Below are 22,625 nucleotides of genomic sequence, written 5' to 3'. Positions count from 1 at the left end.
TATCGTTTTAGTTCGGTTATTCAATTTACACTAACTAGGCTATCAAACTGTTAAGATATATAATTATTGAATCATCACTAAACTTTGACAAAAAAACAACAACTTGAACTTTGAAGAATTGATAATTGATATAGTATTACAACTTTCATAGTCAAAAGATTTAGAGTCCAATCCTTGACAATATCTATTTGATTAATTAAATAATTACGCATAAAGTGAGGTGATCATGTCTACTCGTTTATTTACGCTTTAAATTCAATGGACATTCGCATGAGAGAGATATTAAAATTATTATTATAATATTATTATTGGAGTCTCATCCAACAATCTAAATTTTTGAATAGATTGATTGTTTTATACAAACATTCAAAATTCAAACTTATGCTAAATTTGGCTCCTCAAAACATCATTCAATGAATTAGTTAGTTCATGTATCATTTAATGTCAATAATTTTCTATAAAAAACACATTATGGTTATAAAAAAATTAGAAACTAAAGAAAGAAAACGAACCAGTTGAAAATTGTAGATAAAATAATTCTTACATACATAATCTAGTGATAAAAATGTATAGTTTATTGTGACTTTCACCATTCAATTAATTGTCCGTTCTACTAAATATAATATGTTGCCATGGACACTATGCTTGTGAATTTAAAATGTTAAATTAACATGCAGGCATGGCCTATTCTTTTTTGTTCTTATTGCAGTCTGGAAGGCACTTACTTTACAACTAACAAACACGCAAACTTTGAAAATTTCATCGAACATATTTGAAAAATGGAAACTCTCAAAATTTAATACAAAATGTTTCGAGCCGGTTCGATAAATAATAAAATTAGACATTTATAAAAAACCTACAAAATTATTCGTATATGTATAAAAAACTAATTAATTATCCTTAAATTGTGTTATTCATATTACAGACATTAAATTTTATCTTTTTCTTTTGGATTATATCATATTTATAATATGAATAAAGTTTTGAAATTTCAATTTCATTTATAATTGTAAAATTTATAGATAAATTTATTAGTAGTTATTATGAACTTAAATTTATTTTTGGGCACAGTTATGAGCAGAAGGTTTTTTTGTACCCTAACAAATTCTTCAAGTTTTTGCAAATGCTAAAATGACTTTCTATTATATATACTTTCACGTACCACTTATAAAATTAAATGTCTACTAAGGACAATACATGTTCTACATTCTCCAATTTTTTGACAGAAAAATAATTTTTTTGTTTAGTAAAGCAAATGTGGTCCTCAAATTGAACTACAGATGGCTCTTCATGCAATTTTTAGTATGATCATTTTCGGCTATGAACAATTACCTAATTATGCAATTTATTTTAAATTGAATACGAAATTTCACTCTTTTGAGTAATTATATTTACACTGTAAGCACCGTGAGTCTTTAATAAATTGGGCTTTTTATATAAAATACAGGATTTGGGCTAGACTTTACTTTTATACGGCCCAATCTATATCTTTACTTTTCACACCATCATTCTTATTAAACCTAACCTTTTATTTTGAAATTCTTTCTTTTTTACCGTTTTTTCACTTTCCTTCTCAGTTGGCGGTTTCTTCATTCTTCTCCGCCATTTTCGCTCCTCATCTCCACGATCTTGCTCTTCCTTATCTCCATTACTGCACGAATCCTCTTACTTCTCTCATTTTCATTTGTATTTCATTATTATCTTAACCGCTCTTGCCTATATAACGGTAAGTTATCTGTTTAAAAAAAAAAAATTAATTACAGTTGTTATTCTTTACATGCATTTGTGATTTAACATTGTAAAGTTCATTTATCTTATGATTTTGTGTTATTTTTTGTTGTTTTTAACCTTGTTTATGTTAACCTGTTATAATTTTTTGTTTTTGTTTTCACGATTTCTGTTACTGTTCTTCTTGTTACATTTATTTGATATTTTAAATTTGAAATTTGATTTTGCTTTTGATTTTGTGTTGATTTATTTGTGTTTAATTTGATTTAGGTTTTGTACATGTTTTAGGTTTTCAATTTAATTTTGAAATTGTTAGGTCAACAGATGATTGTGTGTTGATTTTTTTTTGTTTTTGATTCGATTTAGGCTTTGTACATGTTTATTTGTGTTGGAAATTTTAGTTTAATTTATGTTTCAGTTTTGTAATTTTTATTGTGATTTTCTTTGTAAATTGATTTAGTTCTTTTTTGGTATGTTAATGTTTATGTGATTGTTGTTTTTATTGAAATATTTTGTTTAGTTTTGTAATGATTCATTGTGTTTGGATTTGTAAATTCAGGTTTTTGTTGATTATTTGTTGATATGGGGCTTAAATCTGTTCGCCATAGACCGGAATCAAGCCATTCGTCGGTTGAAACTGATTCTGAAACTTCGAATCATGATATTGATGTCGAAGTAGCGGAATCTAGGCATGGCGAGGAAGTTGCTTCTGTTGAAACGGCTCAACCAGTGGAGTCGTCGAAAGTGACAGAATCTGCTGAAATTAGGGAAGAGGTTTCATCGATTGGAATTCCTGTTGTTGAAGAAAAGGACACTGTAGAGCAGCCTAACGTGTTGGAGATCGCAAAGGAAGCTTTGAGCATGCTTTCAAGATCTCCGAAACCTACGTTGACGAAGTCAATGATAATCGAAAGTAGGCTTAAACTTGCTGCTGCTGTTAAAAATAGTGAAGATCCGAAAGCCGGTGCAACTGATTTACAAGATAAAGATGAAACTGTATTGAAGCCGGCTCTTCGATCGTCAAAGCGTACAAAGATTTCTGAAGATTCTTCTATTGCTGCTGAACTCGCGAAATTGAAGGCATCGTACAATGTTAAGAAACCAGCGAAGCGTGTTTCATTTGAAAAAAGCAAAGAAGATAGCCGTGTTGCAGAATCTGTTGTTCCGGAGAAAAATGTAATAAAGAAGTCTACGAGTGGTGCAAAAAGAAAAGTGTCATTTGAATCGATTAATGACGACAATGTGGCTGATAAAACTGTGGAGGTATTAATCTATGTTTATTTTTTTTATTGTTGTTTTTTGTTTTTGGTTGAATATAATTTTTCCTTATTGTGTTTTTGTAATTGTGTATGAACTGTCTTTTGCAGAAATCACCGATAAAAAAGAAAGTTATTAAGAGTGCCGCTAGTACGAAAAGAAAAGCTTCTATTGAAACTTCTGAACATGAAGAAGTTCAGGAGGAAAAATCCATGAAGGTATTGTTCATTTAATTTTATTTTATATAGTTTTTTTTAAAAAACTTATAGTTATGTTTTCTGTTCATTTGTTTTTTTTTTAATATTTTCATTTTTGTTGTTGACATGTTGTTGATATAATGTTGACATATTGTTGATATATACAGGCTTATAAGACTAGGGCAACTTCTAGTTCTGGAAAGAAACAAGTTTCTACTGAAACCTCTGAATCTGAAAAGGTGGTTGATGATGTTTCCATCAAGGTATTTCATTTTTGTGTTTTTTGAAATTTTATTTCTTGTTGATATGTTGATTTGTTGTTGATGTGTTGTTGATATTCTGTTGACTTGTGTTGACTTGAACAGGCACCTAAGACTAGGTCAACCCCTGGTTCTTCAAAGAAAAAATCTTATACTGAAAGCAGTGAATCTGAAAAAGTGTTGGATGATGGTTCCATCAAGGTATTGTATTTTTGTGTTTTTTGAAATTTTATTTCAACTCCATATCTCTAAGTTATAATTGAAAATTTTATTTTAAGTATATGTTTAGACTAGCTCTTTATATTATGCTCACTTGTACTTATTAAGTTTATGTCATAACTGTTTTTTGCTGACCTTGTGTTGACATGGTGTTGATTCCATGTTTATATGCTGTTGACATTTATGTTAATGTAGTATATATTTAAATTTTTAGACTGTTACTATTATGTTTACTGATTGAATTTATGTTTTCACAAATTTTGTCTAATTTAATTTTTATTTTTTTCCAATAGATTTGGTCTCCTCGTTGGAAACTTGGAGACATTCCTACCACAAGGGTTGATCATTGTCTGAAGTATAATGTTGTTGATCAGTTGAGAAGCAATTTGTCGGAAGGACAGCTGGAATTGTTCAAGCAAACATGTTTCGGCTTTGTTTTGGAAATGCCCCCATGTTTGTTTCAAGGGCAGGTTATAAATTCTTTGTTAGCGAGGCAGCTTATTCATCCAAAACAGAATGAGATGTGGTTTGGTGTTGGTGAGCATAAAGTCAGATTCAGCATTGAAGAGTTTGCAGTTTTAACGGGACTGAATTGTACTGGTGAAATTCAGAAGGTAGGCTTTGAAGATTCAGGCAATTCGTTTGTTGATAAGTACTTTTTCGGGAAGACGAAGGTTAATAGGCAGTCTGTCATTGAGTGTTTACTGTCGAAGCGATGGCAGTCTGATGAAGATGCTGTCAGAATTGCTTTTTTGTATGTGCTGGAGATTTATTTTCTGTCTGCGCTTGATTCTAATCTTGTCGATGGTCATCATTTGGATGTAATAGCTTTTGAGGACTATAACTGTTACCCATGGGGTAAAGAAATCTTTTCTTATACCCTGAACAGTTTGAAGACCAAGGACCTTTTAAAGAAGACCAAAAAAGAAGGGTATTGCAGATTGCTTGGGTTTCCTATTATTTTGCAGTATTTATTTTACGAGTGTTTCCCTTCTGTTGACGGTAAGATATGCATGCTTGTGGGTAACAAAGTGCCAAGATGCTTGAATTGGACTTCAAGCAAAACTCCTGCCGTGATCGATTTGGAAACTGATTTTTATAATCATGGATCAAAGGTATTTTTGTTTTTATTATTTTGTATTTTGATTGTTTTTTGTTTTTTTTTTCTTTCATATTTATTGATTTTCTTTTATGTTATTAAATGTAGCTTAAGTTTGAAAGAATTGTACCTTCTGCGGATGAGAAAAGAGTTTTAATGCTGAATGGCTTTTTTGCCTCTGAAAAGAAGAAGGGCAGTATCCAGAAAGCTCATACCGCTGACGATGATGATCTTGCTGCTGTTAATGATGCGAATGACCATTCTTTGTCTTCTGCATCAACACAAAATCAACAGCATATCAACAGTCTGTCAAAGAGGGTTGGGAATATTGAAAAGCAGCTGAAAAGTGTTATTCTTCAGCAGTCTGAGATCAAGAAGGATCTGAAATCCTATCATGATGATATTGATAATGGTATGATTGAAATACAAGCTGTTTTGAAAGATTTGGTCACCAAAATGGACCGTTATATTGAAAAGTCAGAAATTATTAAGGTACAGTTTTTAACTTTCTTTATTTTGTTTATATACATTCTTTTATTTTTTGAAATTGTTGTGTTGATATATGTTGTGTTTTTAGCGTGTTGACGATAAGGATGATCGTGGTCATAAAAGTGATTCTTCGTCGGAAAGTGATGACAATAATCAGAATAAAGATAATGATCTTAATAAGGCTGAAGATCTTTCTGCTTTGGATAATGCTAATCAGGAAGAAGAAGATAAATCTGTGGAAGGTGGTGAAAGGAAGATTGAAGAAGCTACGGACGATGTTTCCGGGGTTGATGTTGATACAAATTTGAACATGAATGAGGTATTTGTGGTTTTTCATTGTATTTAATGTGTACTATATTATTGTTCTTAACTGTTTATACTTGTTAAAAATTTTGAAGGGAGAAGATGTTTTTTTAACGGATTCCCAGTTAACTCAGTTGGACGAACAAGTTGCGTCTCATTGTAGGAGCCGTGATCTTGCTTCTTCAAGTCAAGGATCTGGTCATACTGGTAAATATTTATGTAATTTGTGTTTTTGATGAATTGATATACTTTAGGTGATTGTTAATTGTCCTTTTTATTAATTTGTTGATGTTGATATCATCCTGCATCATTGATGTCAACACGATATCAACATTATGTCAACATGATGTAAACATAAATCAACTTTTTGTGAAACAGTTGTAATCATTAATGTCAACAGGATATCAACATCTTGTCAACATAAGCATACATTTATTATTTATGAAATTGATCATTAGTATGTTTCTATTTAGAATATATTTTTATTTTTTTTTAATTTTGTTTCCTTATTTATTGTAGACCAGATTGCATTGCCTTATAATGAAGCTCCTTGTCCCTTGCTTGATCTTGAGTACACTGAAAATGATGCATTTAGAGACATGGAAACTTTTAACTGGATTGAGCAAGGATGGAATAAGAAAACTTGGTAAAAGAACTATATTATTGTTGTTTCTTATTTTATAGATTTGCATCAACATTTGTTGACTGTTTTTTTTGTATGTTTTGTAGTTCGCTAACTGGAAAATATGCTGTAATTACTCCTCCTTTCGATATTGGTGGTGATTTAATTACGAAGAAGATTTTTTTTCACACATTGAATTTCTGTGGTGGAGAACTATCTACTTCTGTAAGTGTTTTTTAATTGTTTTAATTTTATGTTGACATTTGTTATTGTTTACTATTTTCTTATACTTTTTTCTGTACGTTACAGCATATCGATGTTATCTTTTACTACTTGAGGAAGAAGATTAAATTGCTGTTTGACAACAAGATGAAGTTTTGTACTACAGATTCCATTTTCAGTCAGATTTTAGTAGCAGAATATTTTTCGTACGTTGCGTCTGGTTGTGCTGAATTCAAAGTTACGTCTGGAAACTCCATTCTTGAATACTATAAGGGAGGAGGTTGTCGATATAATAAGAGTTGGTTGGAGGTGAATGAGCTTCTATGTCCCGTAATCATCTTAGACCCGAATCATTGGTTTCTCGTGCGGGTTAATTTTGAAGAATGCAAGGTGTATGTCTACAATTCCTACAAGACTGAAAAGATTGAAGCAAATATTGAAAAAATGATAGGAGCTTTTACGCACTATCTCCCTGTTTTTTTAAAACAAATGAACTTCTATTCGTCTAGGAATGATTCTGTATCATTTGCCTTATCTTCTAGTTTCGACAGCAGATATTCTCCTTTCTCTTATGAAAATGTTGCTGAAGTGCCAATTCAAATTAAGAGGTAACTGTTTCTATTCTGTTTTCCTTTATGTTTTCATTTGATTTTAATACCTTTTTCTGTTTTGTTAAATTTGCTTTTTAAATATTGCAGTGATTGTGGTGCTTTTACTTGTTTGTTCGCGGAGTATCTAATTCATGGCAAGCCGATTACTTCGTCATTTTCGGAAGATGAAATGGAAAGGTACCGGAATCGACTTTGTCAAGGCTTGATTTCTTATGCAAAGTGGAAGCTAGAAACTGATTATAAAAGTGACGTTGAAGGAACCGTCCAGCTTCGAAGAGAACTGAGGAGGAATAATGTCTCTTATTAGGTGTTAATATTTTGGGAATGCTTGTCTTTTGGTTTATTTTCAGTTATTTTGTTTGTTTTTAAATATGTTTGGTATGTGAATTATTCTTGTTGTTTTTTCATATTGTTTGAACAGTTTACTGATAATTTCTTTTATTTGATTAAGTTACTTTAATTTTGTTGTAATTTTAGTGTTTTTTTAGAATAAGTAATACAATCATATCAACATGATATCAACATGATATCAACATGATATCAACATTTTGGCAACATGACATCAACGTTAAAGTAAATATTAGTTTATAAAAGTCATATCAACAGAATGTCATCAGGCTATCAACACAGCATTTTAACACTAATTTTTTTTTTCTAAAAAAGCTTCAATATCAACTTTTCATCAACACCATATCAACATGTTGGCAACATGATATCAACAATGAATGCTCACTTATCCATAAAATTCGTAAAATGAAATATTAGTTTATAGAAGTCAAATCAACAGAATGTCATCATGATATCAACACAGCATTTTAACACTAATTTTACGTTTTCTTAAAAAGTTTAAAAATCAATTTTCAATCAACACCATATCAACAATATATCAACATGATATCAACATAAAATTGAAAATTTCAGTCAAATTCGTAATTAAAAAAATAATATGAAATTCAAACACAACAATTTAATTTGAAAGAAATAAATCTGCCTGTAATTATAGTGATCGTTTGCATGTTTTTTTATTGTGACCCTTCTTCTTGCAAACCGTGCATCTATTCTTTGACCTTTTTTCATGTCCTGCCACTATGCGTTTCTTCTTCGGTCTCCCCGATTTTGTTCTTGATTCTGGAGGCAGCACGATTATATCTTTTACTTCTTGAGGTGTATTCCATGTTGACTTATTCGTCATTGGATACACAGTGTGAATGTACGTGTTGACATATGTCTCCTTCATGTAGTACTTTGAATAATAGAACAAAGGATCTTTGTTGTATTTCCTTATTACAGCAACTGCGTGCGCACACGGTATTTTGTCTGTTTGAAATCTTCGGCAGCAGCATGTCTGTGTGTCCAAATTGACCGAGAAGGGAGTTTTTGTTTTAGTGACAGTATATATATTGTCATTTGCAGGGCTTACCTGAGAAAAAAGAATTGAGTTAGAAAACCAATTTTTGGTCATCCACATCAACAGGAAAGCAACAGGATATCAACAACATGTCAACAACACGAAAAAAGAATTGAATTAGAAAACCAATTTTGGTCATCCACATCAACAGGAAAGCAACACGAAATCAACAACATGTCAACAACACGATAGTTTTGAAATTGGGTTTACCGTCAGATTCAGAGATCGAATATAGCTTTCATTCAATATATCCTCAGCCACTTTTGTCATATCTGTTTTTAATGATCTTGCACAGTTTCTATTTGCATGAGTCCACTTTTGCACAAGCGAACGTAGAAATTCGAGCATCGTCGTTATGGGCAGTTCTCTTGCAGCTATGTTTGTTGCATTTAAAGATTCTGCAATGTTTGAAGTTATTGTTGAATACCTATTGCTGGTGGAATGGACTGTCGTCCATTTTTTGAAACCCACTTCAGTGAGGTACTCCCTTATTTTGGGGTCAAATTTGTCAAGTTCCGCCATGTGTTTTTCAAATTGCTCAATCGTGTAAGCTTTGGCTGCCCCAAAAAATTGTTCTCTGATTTCACCTTTCGCTCTTCTATATCTTGCTTTGACATTGTTGAAAAGATGGTATGTACAAATCCCATGATGTGCTTCCGGGAATACGTTTTCAATTGCTTTTTTAATACTGTCATGTCGATCCGAGATAATGCACATTCCTTCCCTCACGCCGAATGTTTCTCTAAGTTTGTTAAAAAACCACTCCCACGAAGCATCGTTTTCAGAATCTACCACACAAAATGCAAGAGGAAAAATCTTATTTGCTGCATCTTGAGTAGCTGCCGTTAGAAGAGTTCCTCCATAAGCTGCTTTGAGGAACGTACCATCGACTACAATTATCGGCTTGCAAAAACCCCATCCTTTAATTGATGCATTCAAGGATATGAAAACGTAAAGAAATCTGTCTTCTCTTGTTTCCAATTCAGCAACAGTCCCGGGATTTGTTGTTTTCAGCGCGTGTAGATAAGAAGGCAGCAATTTGTATGAATCAGCTGGATGTCCTCTCGTGAGCTCTAATCCCCTCTCTTTTGATCTCCATGCTGTTTGGTAGCTTAGTTCGACTCCATATTCCTTCTTCATATCTCTAATAATATCGGCAGGCGTGTAAACAGTCTTGAAGTTTGAGTACTTATCCTTTATGAAGTTTCCAACCAAATCATATGTTGCCTGCCTTTTATCGGCCATCCTTTCCCCAACTTTGCAAGTGTGTACATTGTTAAATTTTCGCACAATGAATACACTTGATTTTTTATTTCTCGACGCTCTCAATTTCCATTCACAGCCAGGCTCATTGCATATTGCTATGTACTCAATTTTGCACGACTTGTAAGATCTGAACTGAAAATGATTGTTGATCGCGTAAATGCTTAGTATAGTCTTTAGTGTGTTCTTGTCTTTGTATTTTTGACCTTCTTCAATTTCTGTCGCCTTTATTTCATTAATGATCGTACTTTCTATGTAAGGACTCTGCACTTCTTGATCCTCATCTAACAGATTTCCCATGTCCATTGCATACTGAAATATATTTGAAACTGAATTAGAATTATCAACATTTGTTGAATTCTCTTGGAGTTCACAGACTGTTGAATTTCTGTTGACATTCTGGTGTGTTGATCTTGACGATGATACATACAATGATAGATCTCTTATTTTTTGTTCAATTTCAATGCAGAGTGGAAAGTGTGTTGGATCTGTTGATTTTCCTTTCATCTTAAAGTAGAAATTTAAAGCATCATCATCTTGTATTATTATTGGTGGATAGTCTTCTTTGACCTAGATAAGAGTTTAAAAAAAGAACTGTTTATGCAAAAATCAACAACATATCAACATCACATCAACAAGATGTCAACATAAAAAAATTATTATAATCGTTGTACTATTAAAACAACAAGATATCAACAACTTATCAACATAAAGTCAACAACATGTCATCCAAAATATATCAATTTTATACTAATTATATTCTGTCAATATAAATTTTAACAAGTATTTGTAAATTTATAAGTATTAAAATACCTGATACTTGATTTGCATATTTGTGTCTTCTAAATCTATTTGTAGCTGTTTGGCTAGTAATTCTTCAAGATGTTGCATGCTACAATCTGTTGGAATTAGAAGTCCTTTAACAGCAAAATCTGTGTATTTCAGCTTATCATTCCAAAAACCATTGTACTGAACAAAAACTGCAATACTATCCATCCCTGAGACAAAATCAACATGAAAATAAAATCAACATGAAAACAAAATTAACATGAAAACAAAATCAACATGAAAACTGCAATATATTTTATTTTTATATTTAATTCTTTACTTATTAATGATATTCTGTTGATTAATCTAATTAAACTGTAAATTTAAGAAAATTAAAGTCAACAGCAAGAAATTAAATCTGAACTTGAATTATCTTAACTGTTTCGCTTGAAATTAAGATCTAGGTGTTGCTTCTTCGTAATTTGAAGATGAAGATGTCGAATTGATGGAGATAGCTGATGAAGTTTATCAAAATCAGTTCGCGATCAGAAACTGAGGTAGAATAACGATGTATGTTGACAGATTAATTTGTTTAAATCTGAGCTGAGGGGAAACAATGAGCTGAGAGGAAGAGAGAGAAAGATGAGCTGAGAGGAAGAGAGAGAAGATGAGCTGAGAGGAAGAGAGAATTTAATGATGAGGAGAGAGAAAATAAATGAAGTTATGATTTTCATGCTATTAGGGTTTAATATATAGAATCCGTATGAAAGTAATAAAATAGGGCGCACATGGTAGTTTAGAAAAGGCAAACTTGGACCCGTATAAAAGATAAGAAATGGGCAAAGTAGGTTGTTTGTGTAAAAAGCCCTAATAAATTGTAGATTGATTTTTTAGGATGTTGAAAATCCTATACAGAATATTCTCCAATCGTATAGTACAAGCAATGTTTTCAAAAATTGAATCGGTGAATGAACCGATAAGGCCTTCGGTTTTTAGTTCTATAATACAACCGGCTTAGCCGCGGATTCAATAAATTTAATAAATTATATGTATACTAGTAAATTTTGAGTATGAGTTATGATCTAACCAGTTGAATTTTCTGTTCAACAATTGGTTCAATCATTTAAATTGCCGGGTCAACCGGTTCAATTCTTTTGGACGTGATTATTGGTTTTTAGGGTTAATTGGACCAAACAGTTTGCCAATTTATGATTCAATCGACTGGTTTGATCTTAGAAGATATTTTGGAAAATGGTGTATGAACCTTTAGTTCACATTTTAGGACCCAGACAGTCCATTAATTAATATTTCAATCATAAAATAGTGGCCATGGTCAATGTCATTTCAACTGACCCGGTTAGAAACAGGAAGAGACCAATCTCTGTGTTGTATTATGGATTGGCTTGAAGAAATCTTAAGTGTACAAGAATTTATATTATTACTGTAATGGTCCCCAAGTACTGCATTATATGTGGGTTGGGTACCTTATTCATTACTTTATGAACTTGCAAGAAAGGGCATAAACAGACTGTTTCAACAGTTTTTACAATTTAAAGCGCACAAAATTAAATGAGTGGTTAACTTAAAAAAAGGAAAACTTAGATGAGTGGTAATTATACCTGATCAATGGGCCAAATATCCGCCCGGCTCCTTTAGATCTAGTCAGTTTTGGTCGGTTTTAGACATTAGATTCTACATAAAGTTTGGTTTGATTCCGAATCCGTAGCAAGCCCAGTCCAGTTTTTTATGGATGGGTTTGAGCTTAAACAATCAACTAATTCTTAATTTAAGTTCGTGTTGTATCCAGAAAAATATTATAAAAACCGGACTTATATATGACATATAAAACTCGAACCGAACTCGGCCTAATTTTAAATTTGCACCTATCAGTGTCAAAAACGACCCAGGCCCGTCTGAGTCCGGGCTATAAACAGTATAGCGGTTATAGACTCGGAAAAATTAAATTAACATATGGAACTTTTTTTTTTTTGAAATTAAAATATGGAACTTTGTTCTAGAGATTTTGTTTATATTTTATGAAACAGTATTATGGGCAGGGCCCAACTTTTAGTGGGTCAAGCAAGCAAGGCTTTGCTTATCTTGTCCATTTCTTGAGTTTGGGCCAGAGGATAATAGAAGATAAGATACAAGAAGGTAAAACATGAAACATTATAGTATAGAAAATATCAAAATATAATTAGAGATAATAAAATAATATATTGTACAACAATATAATATAGATATAGAGTTTTTGAAAATAAAATTAAATATCGATATAAAGAAATAGAAAATGAAATAGCATATTTTAAGATAATAAAATTTGTATTATTATTTGACGCTGAAATAATAAAATAAGATAGTTTTTTGTTGAAATCAATAAGATATATTTAATATAGGGCTTTAGAAGTAATCCTAGTCAATATAGAAAAAAAGTTAAATTCAAAATAAATAAGTTGGTTTATTTTAATTATTTAATATATTAAAATGTCCGAAAAATGACTTAATTGATGGTTTTGAAGTTAAAAATCTGCCAGTTATGAGTATATATCAATGAATTAGCTTCGATTTAATATATTATAGTACCCGTAATTCCGACCTAGTTAAAAATTATAGTCTCTACAGAAAATTGGTGCTCCTTGAGACAAGTACAAGGTTGTCTGTCAATCTCATTTGCTCATGTTATATTGCATATTTCAGCAGATATAATAATGTCAGCCCTACAACAAAGAATTTTTGATGTATAAGTTGATATTCTAGATTAATATTAATTTCTCCAAAATTAAGGAATGGTCAAATGTGATTAACTGAGAGGCTGCTTTATTCACATACTCTTCACTTCAAATTCAATTCAAATGGGGAAAAATTATAGAATCAAAAATAAATTTGTTAAGCTACGCACAAAAATGCAAGTGAAATGCTGAATCAGAGCTCTTTTTGAGTAGTAGAATTAGTTCTTGGTTCTTTGAATTGTTGAAAAAGTGGATATTTATTTCCACTCACGGCTTATATGAAGACCAAATTATAGTTTGCTTGTTAATAGTATATTTCAATCTGGAAGAATCAGGACTGAATTTATGTATATTTGTTTTTGGCATTATAACTAAAAAATATCCATATTTAAAATTATAGTTTAACAATAAATACATTTTAATCGTAGCTAATTGTAGAAACGTATTTGACTCTTTTTAATATTTATTGGCTTAATCACCAAAAAATGCCAAACCTATACGTTTTGTGTCAATTATAGCCAAACCTTTAAAAATCACCAGATTTAGCCAAACCTTATATGTTCTGTTTCGTTTTTAGCCATTTTTGAATCGAACCGGTTTTTTTGACACAGTGTCGTCCACGTACCGCCAACTAAGCAATTGGCTGGCATGACAGCTGAAATATTTAAATAAGGTTTGGCTATAACTGACACAAAAAATATAGGTTTGGTATTTTTTGGGTGAATAAACCTAATTTTAATTTTAAGCCAATTTTTAAATTTAATAATAAGTAAATTAATTATATCATTTATGAAATTTATATATATTTAAAAATAATTAATATTTCCTATTTAATACTAATTAAAATTAATTTTAATTTTTTATTAAACCTAAATAAATCTAATAAATTTATATTTTAATATATTTTAATGAATATGTAATTAAAAAATAAATTAACGTATTACTTAGGAATTAATATTGAATTAAATTTGGTGAAAGGATTTAATGTTTATGATGATTTTAAACTTGATTTAGTATTTTTAATGTTGTTGAGATCTTGTTATGACTGAATTTAGGTAATAAATAAAATAGTTATGTGTAAATTAAGGTAATTTTTTGGCTATGCCGAGTAAAATGACATATGCGTTTATGCTTATAAACATCATGATATATATTGATTACACCGCAATGAGCTTCACTTTTTAAAGAAAAAAAATGAGAAAATAATTAAACTTGTCCTTTAAATAAACAGTCTATTCAGTAATTATCTTTATGTTTATGTGTGCATAGTTGACTTATGAATATTGTCGTATGTTTGTTGTGTATATTACTCTCAGATTGTTCGTCGGAAGACGAACAATTGGGTCTCAAACGGCGGCGATGTCAAAGAACCGACGACTGGAATTTTAAAAAAATAACTTTTAAGATGAATATGACATATTTTGTTTTTATTAGAATTTAAAGTAATTATATATCCCTCAAATATGTAAAAAAATTATTATAATTATTTAAATTTAGTAAAAATAAATTAATTTTAATTAGCGTGAAATAAAAATATTATTTTTTAAATATATATGAATTTTATTATAATATAATTAATCATTTAATTATTTAATTTTAAAATTAGTTTTATTTATCAAAAAATACCAAACCTATTCATTTTGTGTCAGTTATAGCCAAACCTTATTTTAATATTTCAGCTGACATGCCAGCCAATTGCTTAGTTGGCGGTGATGTGGACGACACGGTGTCAAAAAAACCGGTTCGATTCAAAAATGGCTAAAAAAGAAACAGAACATATAAGGTTTGGCTAAATCTGGTGATTTTTAAAGGTTTGGCTATAATTGACACAAAACGTATAGGTTTGGCATTTTTTGGTGATTAAGCCATATTTATTTGTAATCAATTTTTTTAATTTTATCAATTGTAGTCTAATATCTGATAAGTATTGTTTTATTGAAAAACATTAGGTTTGGTCATAATTGAATCGAGTATTTTTTTGATAAATATACCTTATTGGCTGGTGACAGAATTAACATTTTATATTAGCCCAAACTTATTTTTAATTCACTTTTGATTTTTCAACAGTCTAGACTTGACCTCGTTCTAATTTCGAATTCGCTACAAATCCTACTTTTTTTCTATTAAAAATTTCCAATGTCATTTAGTACCTGTGACCACCCTAACTTTTAAGTTTATGTGTTATTGAAATTGGCCACAATTGAATTATTTCTATTTGAATTAGATTATAGTTGACAGATGTAAAAAGTAGGCCAATGAAAAATGATATTTTTGAACGAATAAGCCATGTATTTGTATAAGTAAACAATAAAACTCCAAATTATATCAATGTAGTAGCATCCATAATTTGTTGTACCTTTCACACAGTTTTAAAAACCGAACCGATGACTGAACTAATATGGCTATTGAATTTTGATTTAATCAGTTTAATTATTGCTTGAATCAGTTTTTTTTATCAGAGATAAACCTATTTTATGTTAGTTGTTAATGAAAAATTAGCAGGAATTAGTATACATTTTTTTTAAGTTAAACCATACAAACCACGGTCCGAGGAGAATCGAAGGGTCGAACCCCGACATGCAAACTAAAGGACTTGGCCTTCAAATGCTGAATCAGTTGAGTAAAGTTAAAAAGTCCATACAATAATAATGTAATACAAAATTAAAGGTCCAATTAAATTTGTGAAATTCATGTATGAATCCTACAAATGTGAATATTCACATGAATCTTTAACTAACAAAAAATAATAGCATTATACTAAATTTTAAAACAGCAAGAACCTCAGCATCTTTAACTCATATGAAAATGACAATTTGTTGATCCCAACTAACCCCATTTGTTTACTACTACATATGGATAAATGAAAAAGTTGCTAATTATGGCCTAACAAAATTAAAATAATTAAACCATAATTAAACTTTTGCTTTAGAAAATAAAAAAACATGAATACATGACACATAATAGGTGGAGGAACACCTAATACACTATGTCTTACGTAGGATTTACACATCACATGCCGAAAAGTGCATTTTTCACTTTTAACTTTTTCTTAATCGGACATATATATCACTTTAGTAGTTAATATTTCATAATTAATTAATCTATAGATTAAAGATGAGATTAGGATTAGATCCTTCGATCGACTTAAAAGGCATGACATGGATTCACTAATACCGACCCTGGAATAAATTAATTAGCAGCCATAATATTGATAAGAACGGACTAGGATTATCCATTTTCGCCTTTCAGTAATTCTTAATTGATGTTTTCTAAACATTCTTATACAATCTTAAACTTTTTAAACATGCAAATATAACCTTCAATTTAATTCCAATATTTAGAAACTGAGCAAAAGTACTGTTCATATCTACCTATTTTATGCATGACATCAACTCTTAATAATTTTCAAAAATATAAAAATGTAAATTTACACACTTTTGTGTATAAATTAATTGGTTAATCAATTAATACAACGTCTCATGATTTAACTTGTTATGTTAAAATTTGAACCTATATCTTCTTTGTAAATTTGGATTATGTTAAAATTTGAATCTATCTTCTTTGTAAATTTGGATTGTTCTATCAATATACTATCTATTTTGACAGAAAAAGTATATATATAAATATATATATATATATATATATATATATATATATATATATATATATATATATATATATATATATATTCTAGTTGATTCTTGTTTAAGGGCAGAGGTAGATAGATGCTCATTTTTCTTAAAAGACAAATATAACATTACACATGCTGAAAATCAAAGCTGGCATGCTACCTTCAAGTTGTCATTTCTGCGCCAATCAATGTGCTCCACATCATCACTATATATATATCCACACTTTTAAATCATTAGTCCAAAACGCAATAACAAAAAATAAAATAGAATAAACCAATTAAATACAGGTGAATTTGGTATTGAAATGGTCTCCAATCTCAAATATGATTCATTTATTTTTGAACGATTGAGCAGATTAAATATAAATTTAGTACATATAGCTAGAGGTGTGTATTCGTTTCAAACACAACCGAGCTGAATTAAAGTTTTCAACAAGCCAAACTAATCAGTTTGTTTGATTTTTTCTGTTAGATTTTTATAAAAAATTATTAACTGAATGTTTTGTTTGTTCACTTTTTTTACTTCTAAAACCAATAAATTAGATATTTTTAATAATATCAAATTGAATTGAACTGAAACTGAATTTATTAGTTCGGTTGACGTTGTACACCAAAAAAATAAGAAAAATGGAAATTATATATACATTATGTTAAAGAAAAAAATGAGCTAGCAGAAAGTGGCCAACCATACCTTGATATGATCCAAAAGCATGGTGCACACCACCTTAAACTCTGTTGTAGTCAGACTTCAATTTATTTATTTTTTTATAAAAAAAACGCTTTTGAATAGTACAATTTTTAAACAACTCAAAAGCTTCATTTTAAAAACATTTATTTTCATAAGTAAAATGGTTTTTCTAACTAAAAAGTTCCAAAAGGTCTACGCAAAAACTATATACTAATATTTCAGATATTTTAAAATGCAAACTTTCTCATTTGATAGTTATTTAAAATCTTTCAAACTAATTTTTGTAACATTTATATCCACCTAGCTCTTCATCTCCATAGAGCCTTAAAACTCTTTATTTATTGCGTCAATGGCTAAAATTTTCCCTCACCGGCCCATACTTTCTCCGGCAAATTTGATGACTTATAAAAGAGAAACATATACTGTATGGATGAAATCATTAGTCTGCCATACTAATGGCTGCACCGTGTTCGATTCTAACGGTGATATCGTTTATCGGGTCGAAAATTACGATACAAAATGCAGCAATGAAGTTTATTTAATGGATCTTCGAGGCAGAGTTCTCGTAACAATATTAAGAAGAAAGGTATTAATTTATTAGTGTTTTTGAATTTCTTATTTTGAAAGTAATTGTGAGCTTCGAAATAATTACTGAATTCTTTTTTTTTTTTTGACATTTTTTGCAGAGATTGTTAGTTTTTGAAAGATGGTACGGTTATAGATGGAATATTAGAAACGTAAATAAGCAAAAGCCATGGTTTGGAGTTAAAAAAAGTTGTAGTATTTGTATGGGAAATTTTAGCTGTGAAATTAGTGTAGGTTTTGATAGGTTTTGGATCGTAAAATTGAGTCAGAAAGCAGCTTTTAGGATTGTGGATTACGAAGGAGATGTTGTTGCTGAGGTAATTATAGAAGCCTATGTTTTATTTTAATTGAGAAAAGGGTAATTTATGTCCCCAAAATTTGACTACAGAATTAATTAAACCCTCCAACGTCCGGTTATGTCCTAACGTTTTAAAAAATGAACAATCAGACCCCAATTCTGATGCAGAAATGAGATGTTGGAGGCCTATTTGTCAAAATCAGAGGGACTTGGTTGTTCACTTTTTACGACTTTAGGAGCATATTTGAACCTTTTACGACGTTGAGGGCTTACTTAATTCTGGAGACAAATTTTAGGGGCATAAATGATCTTTTTCCCATTTTAATTTAACCACTAGGCATTCAACTTTTTCATTACAGTATCGAAGGTTTGGTGTCTTAATTAATATGTTATCGTAATAAGCAGGTAAAGAAAAAGCAATCATTGGCGGGAAATGGATTTGGAGATGATGTATTAAGCCTAATTGTGGAGCCACATATTGATCATTCACTAATCATGGCGATTATCACTGTCTATGGCTTAATCAATCGCAAAATGTAGATTTTTTCTCAAGGGCATGGGCGGATCAGAAGCAATATCACATGCCAGTGGCGGAACTAGAAAATGACAAGAGAGAGAATAAAAATGATGGATAATCAAAAACAAGACAACGGATTAATGAAGTTTGGTCCAAGTAGTAAGCGGCTTGCTATCGCTTAAGTAAGGTTTCGGATTCGAATCTTGTGAATGCGTTTCACTGGTAGACTCACCCACCATGTCAGGTGCGCGATGTGAATCGAATCCGGATTAGTCAGGATGAAGCCTTTTAAATCGAATGGGCTTAAAAAAAAAAAGATAACGGAAAGAAAAATTAGATGAAAATCATACCGGAAGAAGTAGAACAGTCGAAAACAACGGCCATCTGACCGCCCACCTGCCGTCCTTTTATTCTTTAGTCAATATATGTATATACTTTTTATCATTCCATATTTGAAATTTGTGGAGTAAAATTTTGAAGACCCGTAGTATCGATAGGATGTACAATTGTAAAGTGTAATATTGGAGATTCATATTTTAATCAAATTAATTCAAGAGGATTTTCTTCTGCATATTCCTAAGTCTATCATTGTTTGATAGCTCATTTCATGTTTCTAAGTAGAAGTAAAAGGTTTAAAGTTGTAAATTAAGAGAAATAGATAGTCTCACTCCTATTAAAGAAAGTTTAACCTTTTAAAAAGTTATAAAACAAACCTTCTATCTATTATAAAAGTACAGAAAGAAGTCAATGGTGTCCTTAAATAGAATTGACTAAAAATTCTTATTATTTTTATAAATCAATTTAATATTTTTATAACAAATTTTAAACTTTATTATATAATTTTAATATTTTTAAAGTACAGTAATATTATTTTCATCAAATAATTTTTTTAAAAATAAAACTACTTTTTATAACATTTTAATTTAACTTTTTTAAAAATCATACAAGATATCCTATATTAAAAAAGGTCAATAAATATGCACATAACTATTATTATATAACAATTAAAAAGATCAACACAATTATTTTTGAAATTTTAAATTATGTGAAATTAGTAAATATGGTGACAAGAATTATTAAAATTTAACAACTTGGACTAATTATATATAAAAAAATCATAAAATTATATTATTTTTATTACACAATTGTATATGAAAAATCAATACAATTCAAAATCATAAAAGTATTATATATATATATATATATATATATATATATATATATATATATATATATATATATATATATATATATAATACTTATTACCTAAGGTTATCTACAAAAATGAGGAAGAAAAAAAAAACACTCACGGGCAGTGTACCTATTTAAAAAATGTCTAATATTAACTTCCTCTAATCTTCGCTAACAATTAGAGTAGGCTATCTTTGATAAAAAAAAAGACTTGAGTCCATAATTACATAAAGAATGTTATTCTTTTTATGTCACTATCATATTAGTTAAAAATGATAATTATATATGCAATAATAATTTATATATGTGAAACTAAAACAGAAAATTATATTAGCAAATCTAAAATCTATTTTTTACATTCTTGGTAGTCTGGTGATCAAAAAATAACTAATAAACACTCATTAATATACTTATAAAAATTGAAATACTAATTAAAAATAGAGTTAATGTCAAAAAAAATCACGAACTTTACATGTTTTCTCATTTTAATCACGCAGTTTAAATTTTCTCATTTTCATACACGAACTACCACTTTTTCTCAAATTCATGCACGGTGCTGAGGTTACACTCATTCATTGGTGTAAAATGATCTCCACCTCAGTGAATTACACCAATGGAGCCGTGACATCTCAGCACTTTTTTGCATGAATTTGAGAAAAAGTGGTAGCTCGTGCATGAAAATGAGAAAATTTAAACTGCGTGATTAAAATAAAAAAACGTATAAAGTTATAAATTTTAATGATATTAACCCATAATATTTAGACACTTAAATAGCATATTATGGAAAGTTTCAACTCCAATGGTTTAATTTTTCCTTGTATTAATAAGGATGAGCCTAGGAAGAATGTATAGTTAATAGTTGTCCACCTTATAATTTTAATTTTTTTGAGAAATATCAATATAGAATTGACCATTATAGTTTTATCATCATAATATAGTCTGCCAATCTTAAAATTTACATGTTATCATTTTTTCTCATTTTATAAATGTTTGATACGATATAAAAATTTATGGATCCGCCAATATTTGAATATAACAATTTTTGTTGTCTACTTAATTTTTTCATGAAAACATTAATGCAAAAAGTAGCCAAACAAATCAATAAAATCAAAAATGTGACATGGAGATAATGCCACATGCAAGAAAAGACAGAAAATGAATATAATTAGTTCTATATCACTGTTTTTATATGCAATGTTAGGTAATAGTTTTAATTATTTTTTGCTATAGATACACAAATTCTCGAATTGCCAGAACATAACGCAAATGACAATACAAATGTATTGTCACAAAAAGGGACAACAAAATTGATTATTGAAAACTATAGGTTATAAAGTTTTGAAGAATGTTATTAGACAAAACATTTAGTAGATGTTGGACATTTAGCAGGCCAATACATGCCAACTACTACTATTTATTTGCATTTTATGTCAACCGTCACATACCCTTTGTTTCCTACTCTTATCACACCCTTCAATTTATATTACTGTCATATAGTATAATATGCTTTTCTGGCTAGATGCTGACCTTGTTTAATTTCTGTACAAAATTCTACTGCATTTTAATTTTGTGGCACCCACGATTATAGGGCAATTCAATTACTATTACACATGTCAATTCCAGTTACAAAATATCCTTAATTAATTGAGTAATGCTATATAACCCTCCTTTTTAACCCACCTGCTTTAACCCACCTGACGTGGCAACAAATTAGTGGAGGCATTAAAAGTTGTTTTTGATATATACACTTTTGGAGAGGAATTAGACGAATTAAATGCTGCCACGTAAGGAGGGATAATGAAGGAGGTACAAAATGGTGGGTTAAATAGCATTTTCCTAATTATATTTGCATTCTATTTCAGTTTATTCGGTTAGTCCAAGTGGTCAATATTTTTTTTTGCCTTGATTATGGTTAAAAGTTTAGAATTTTGATTAACCGAATATTTAAAATATTTTTAATTTTTAATTATTATTCTTTATTATTATAAGTTTAATTGAATTATCCGAATTAATGGATTATTTTGCTTGGCTTTATTTTTTAAAAAATTTAATTATTTTATTTTATTTTTATTTGGTTAAATTTTAATTTGATTGGCTCGATTAAAAGATTATAATAATTTGATTAATTTATTTTTAATTAAATTGATCTATTTTTAGCAAACCGGCTATGACTCACCTCCTAGACTTAACCCATGTTATTCATCTTTAAACAACACCTTTCTTTAAAAATCTCCACAATATTATACTTCGAAAAAAGATAATTAATTAATTCTAGTCAAAGTAAACTGAGACGAGTAATTATTCTCTGTTCATAAAATAAAGAAATACCCATATATAGGGCTTCCCTTCATCTTCCATATATTCTTAATCTTTCTGACAGTTTAATTTAAAATGCAAAATTATATTATTATCAGATAAATCAACACATGCACGGTATTTTTTATATATGAAATATCATACATTCTCCCAAGAAAAAATGTGTATATGAATCTAAAAAACGTGGGCACTTTATCAAATAATATTATGAAGAAGCGGGTGAA

At 29.7% G+C, this 22,625-nt stretch overlaps 3 protein-coding genes across 3 annotated transcripts; 2 read left to right on the top strand and 1 right to left on the bottom strand.

The window, feature by feature from the left end:
- Window positions 1-2,310: 2,310 nt before the first annotated feature.
- Window positions 2,311-7,314, top strand: LOC126678689 (uncharacterized). The gene is made up of 12 exons (XM_050373584.1): window positions 2,311-2,991; window positions 3,096-3,203; window positions 3,350-3,445; window positions 3,548-3,643; window positions 3,955-4,776; window positions 4,869-5,252; window positions 5,338-5,568; window positions 5,648-5,759; window positions 6,072-6,198; window positions 6,282-6,399; window positions 6,484-7,004; window positions 7,095-7,314. Exons 1-12 carry the CDS (start codon window positions 2,311-2,313, stop codon window positions 7,312-7,314), a joined length of 3,516 nt encoding a protein of 1,171 aa, XP_050229541.1.
- A 1,514-nt stretch (window positions 7,315-8,828) lies between these two features.
- Window positions 8,829-9,984, bottom strand: LOC126678688 (PKS-NRPS hybrid synthetase cheA-like). The gene is made up of 2 exons (XM_050373583.1): window positions 9,003-9,984; window positions 8,829-8,902 (listed from the first exon to the last, which is right to left on the bottom strand). Exons 1-2 carry the CDS (start codon window positions 9,982-9,984, stop codon window positions 8,829-8,831), a joined length of 1,056 nt encoding a protein of 351 aa, XP_050229540.1.
- Window positions 9,985-17,749: 7,765 nt separating this feature from the next.
- On the top strand, window positions 17,750-19,443 carry LOC126678847 (protein LURP-one-related 4-like). The gene is made up of 3 exons (XM_050373758.2): window positions 17,750-18,080; window positions 18,181-18,396; window positions 18,783-19,443. The coding sequence occupies exons 1-3, from the start codon at window positions 17,844-17,846 to the stop codon at window positions 18,915-18,917; spliced, it is 588 nt and encodes a 195-aa protein (XP_050229715.1). The 5' UTR covers window positions 17,750-17,843; the 3' UTR covers window positions 18,918-19,443.
- Window positions 19,444-22,625: the final 3,182 nt, after the last annotated feature.

Source organism: Mercurialis annua, linkage group LG4 (assembly GCF_937616625.2).
Source record: "Mercurialis annua linkage group LG4, ddMerAnnu1.2, whole genome shotgun sequence".
Lineage (NCBI taxonomy): Eukaryota > Viridiplantae > Streptophyta > Magnoliopsida > Malpighiales > Euphorbiaceae > Mercurialis > Mercurialis annua.
Note: the sequence above shows the minus strand (reverse complement) of the source record. Positions and strands in the feature narration are given on the sequence as shown.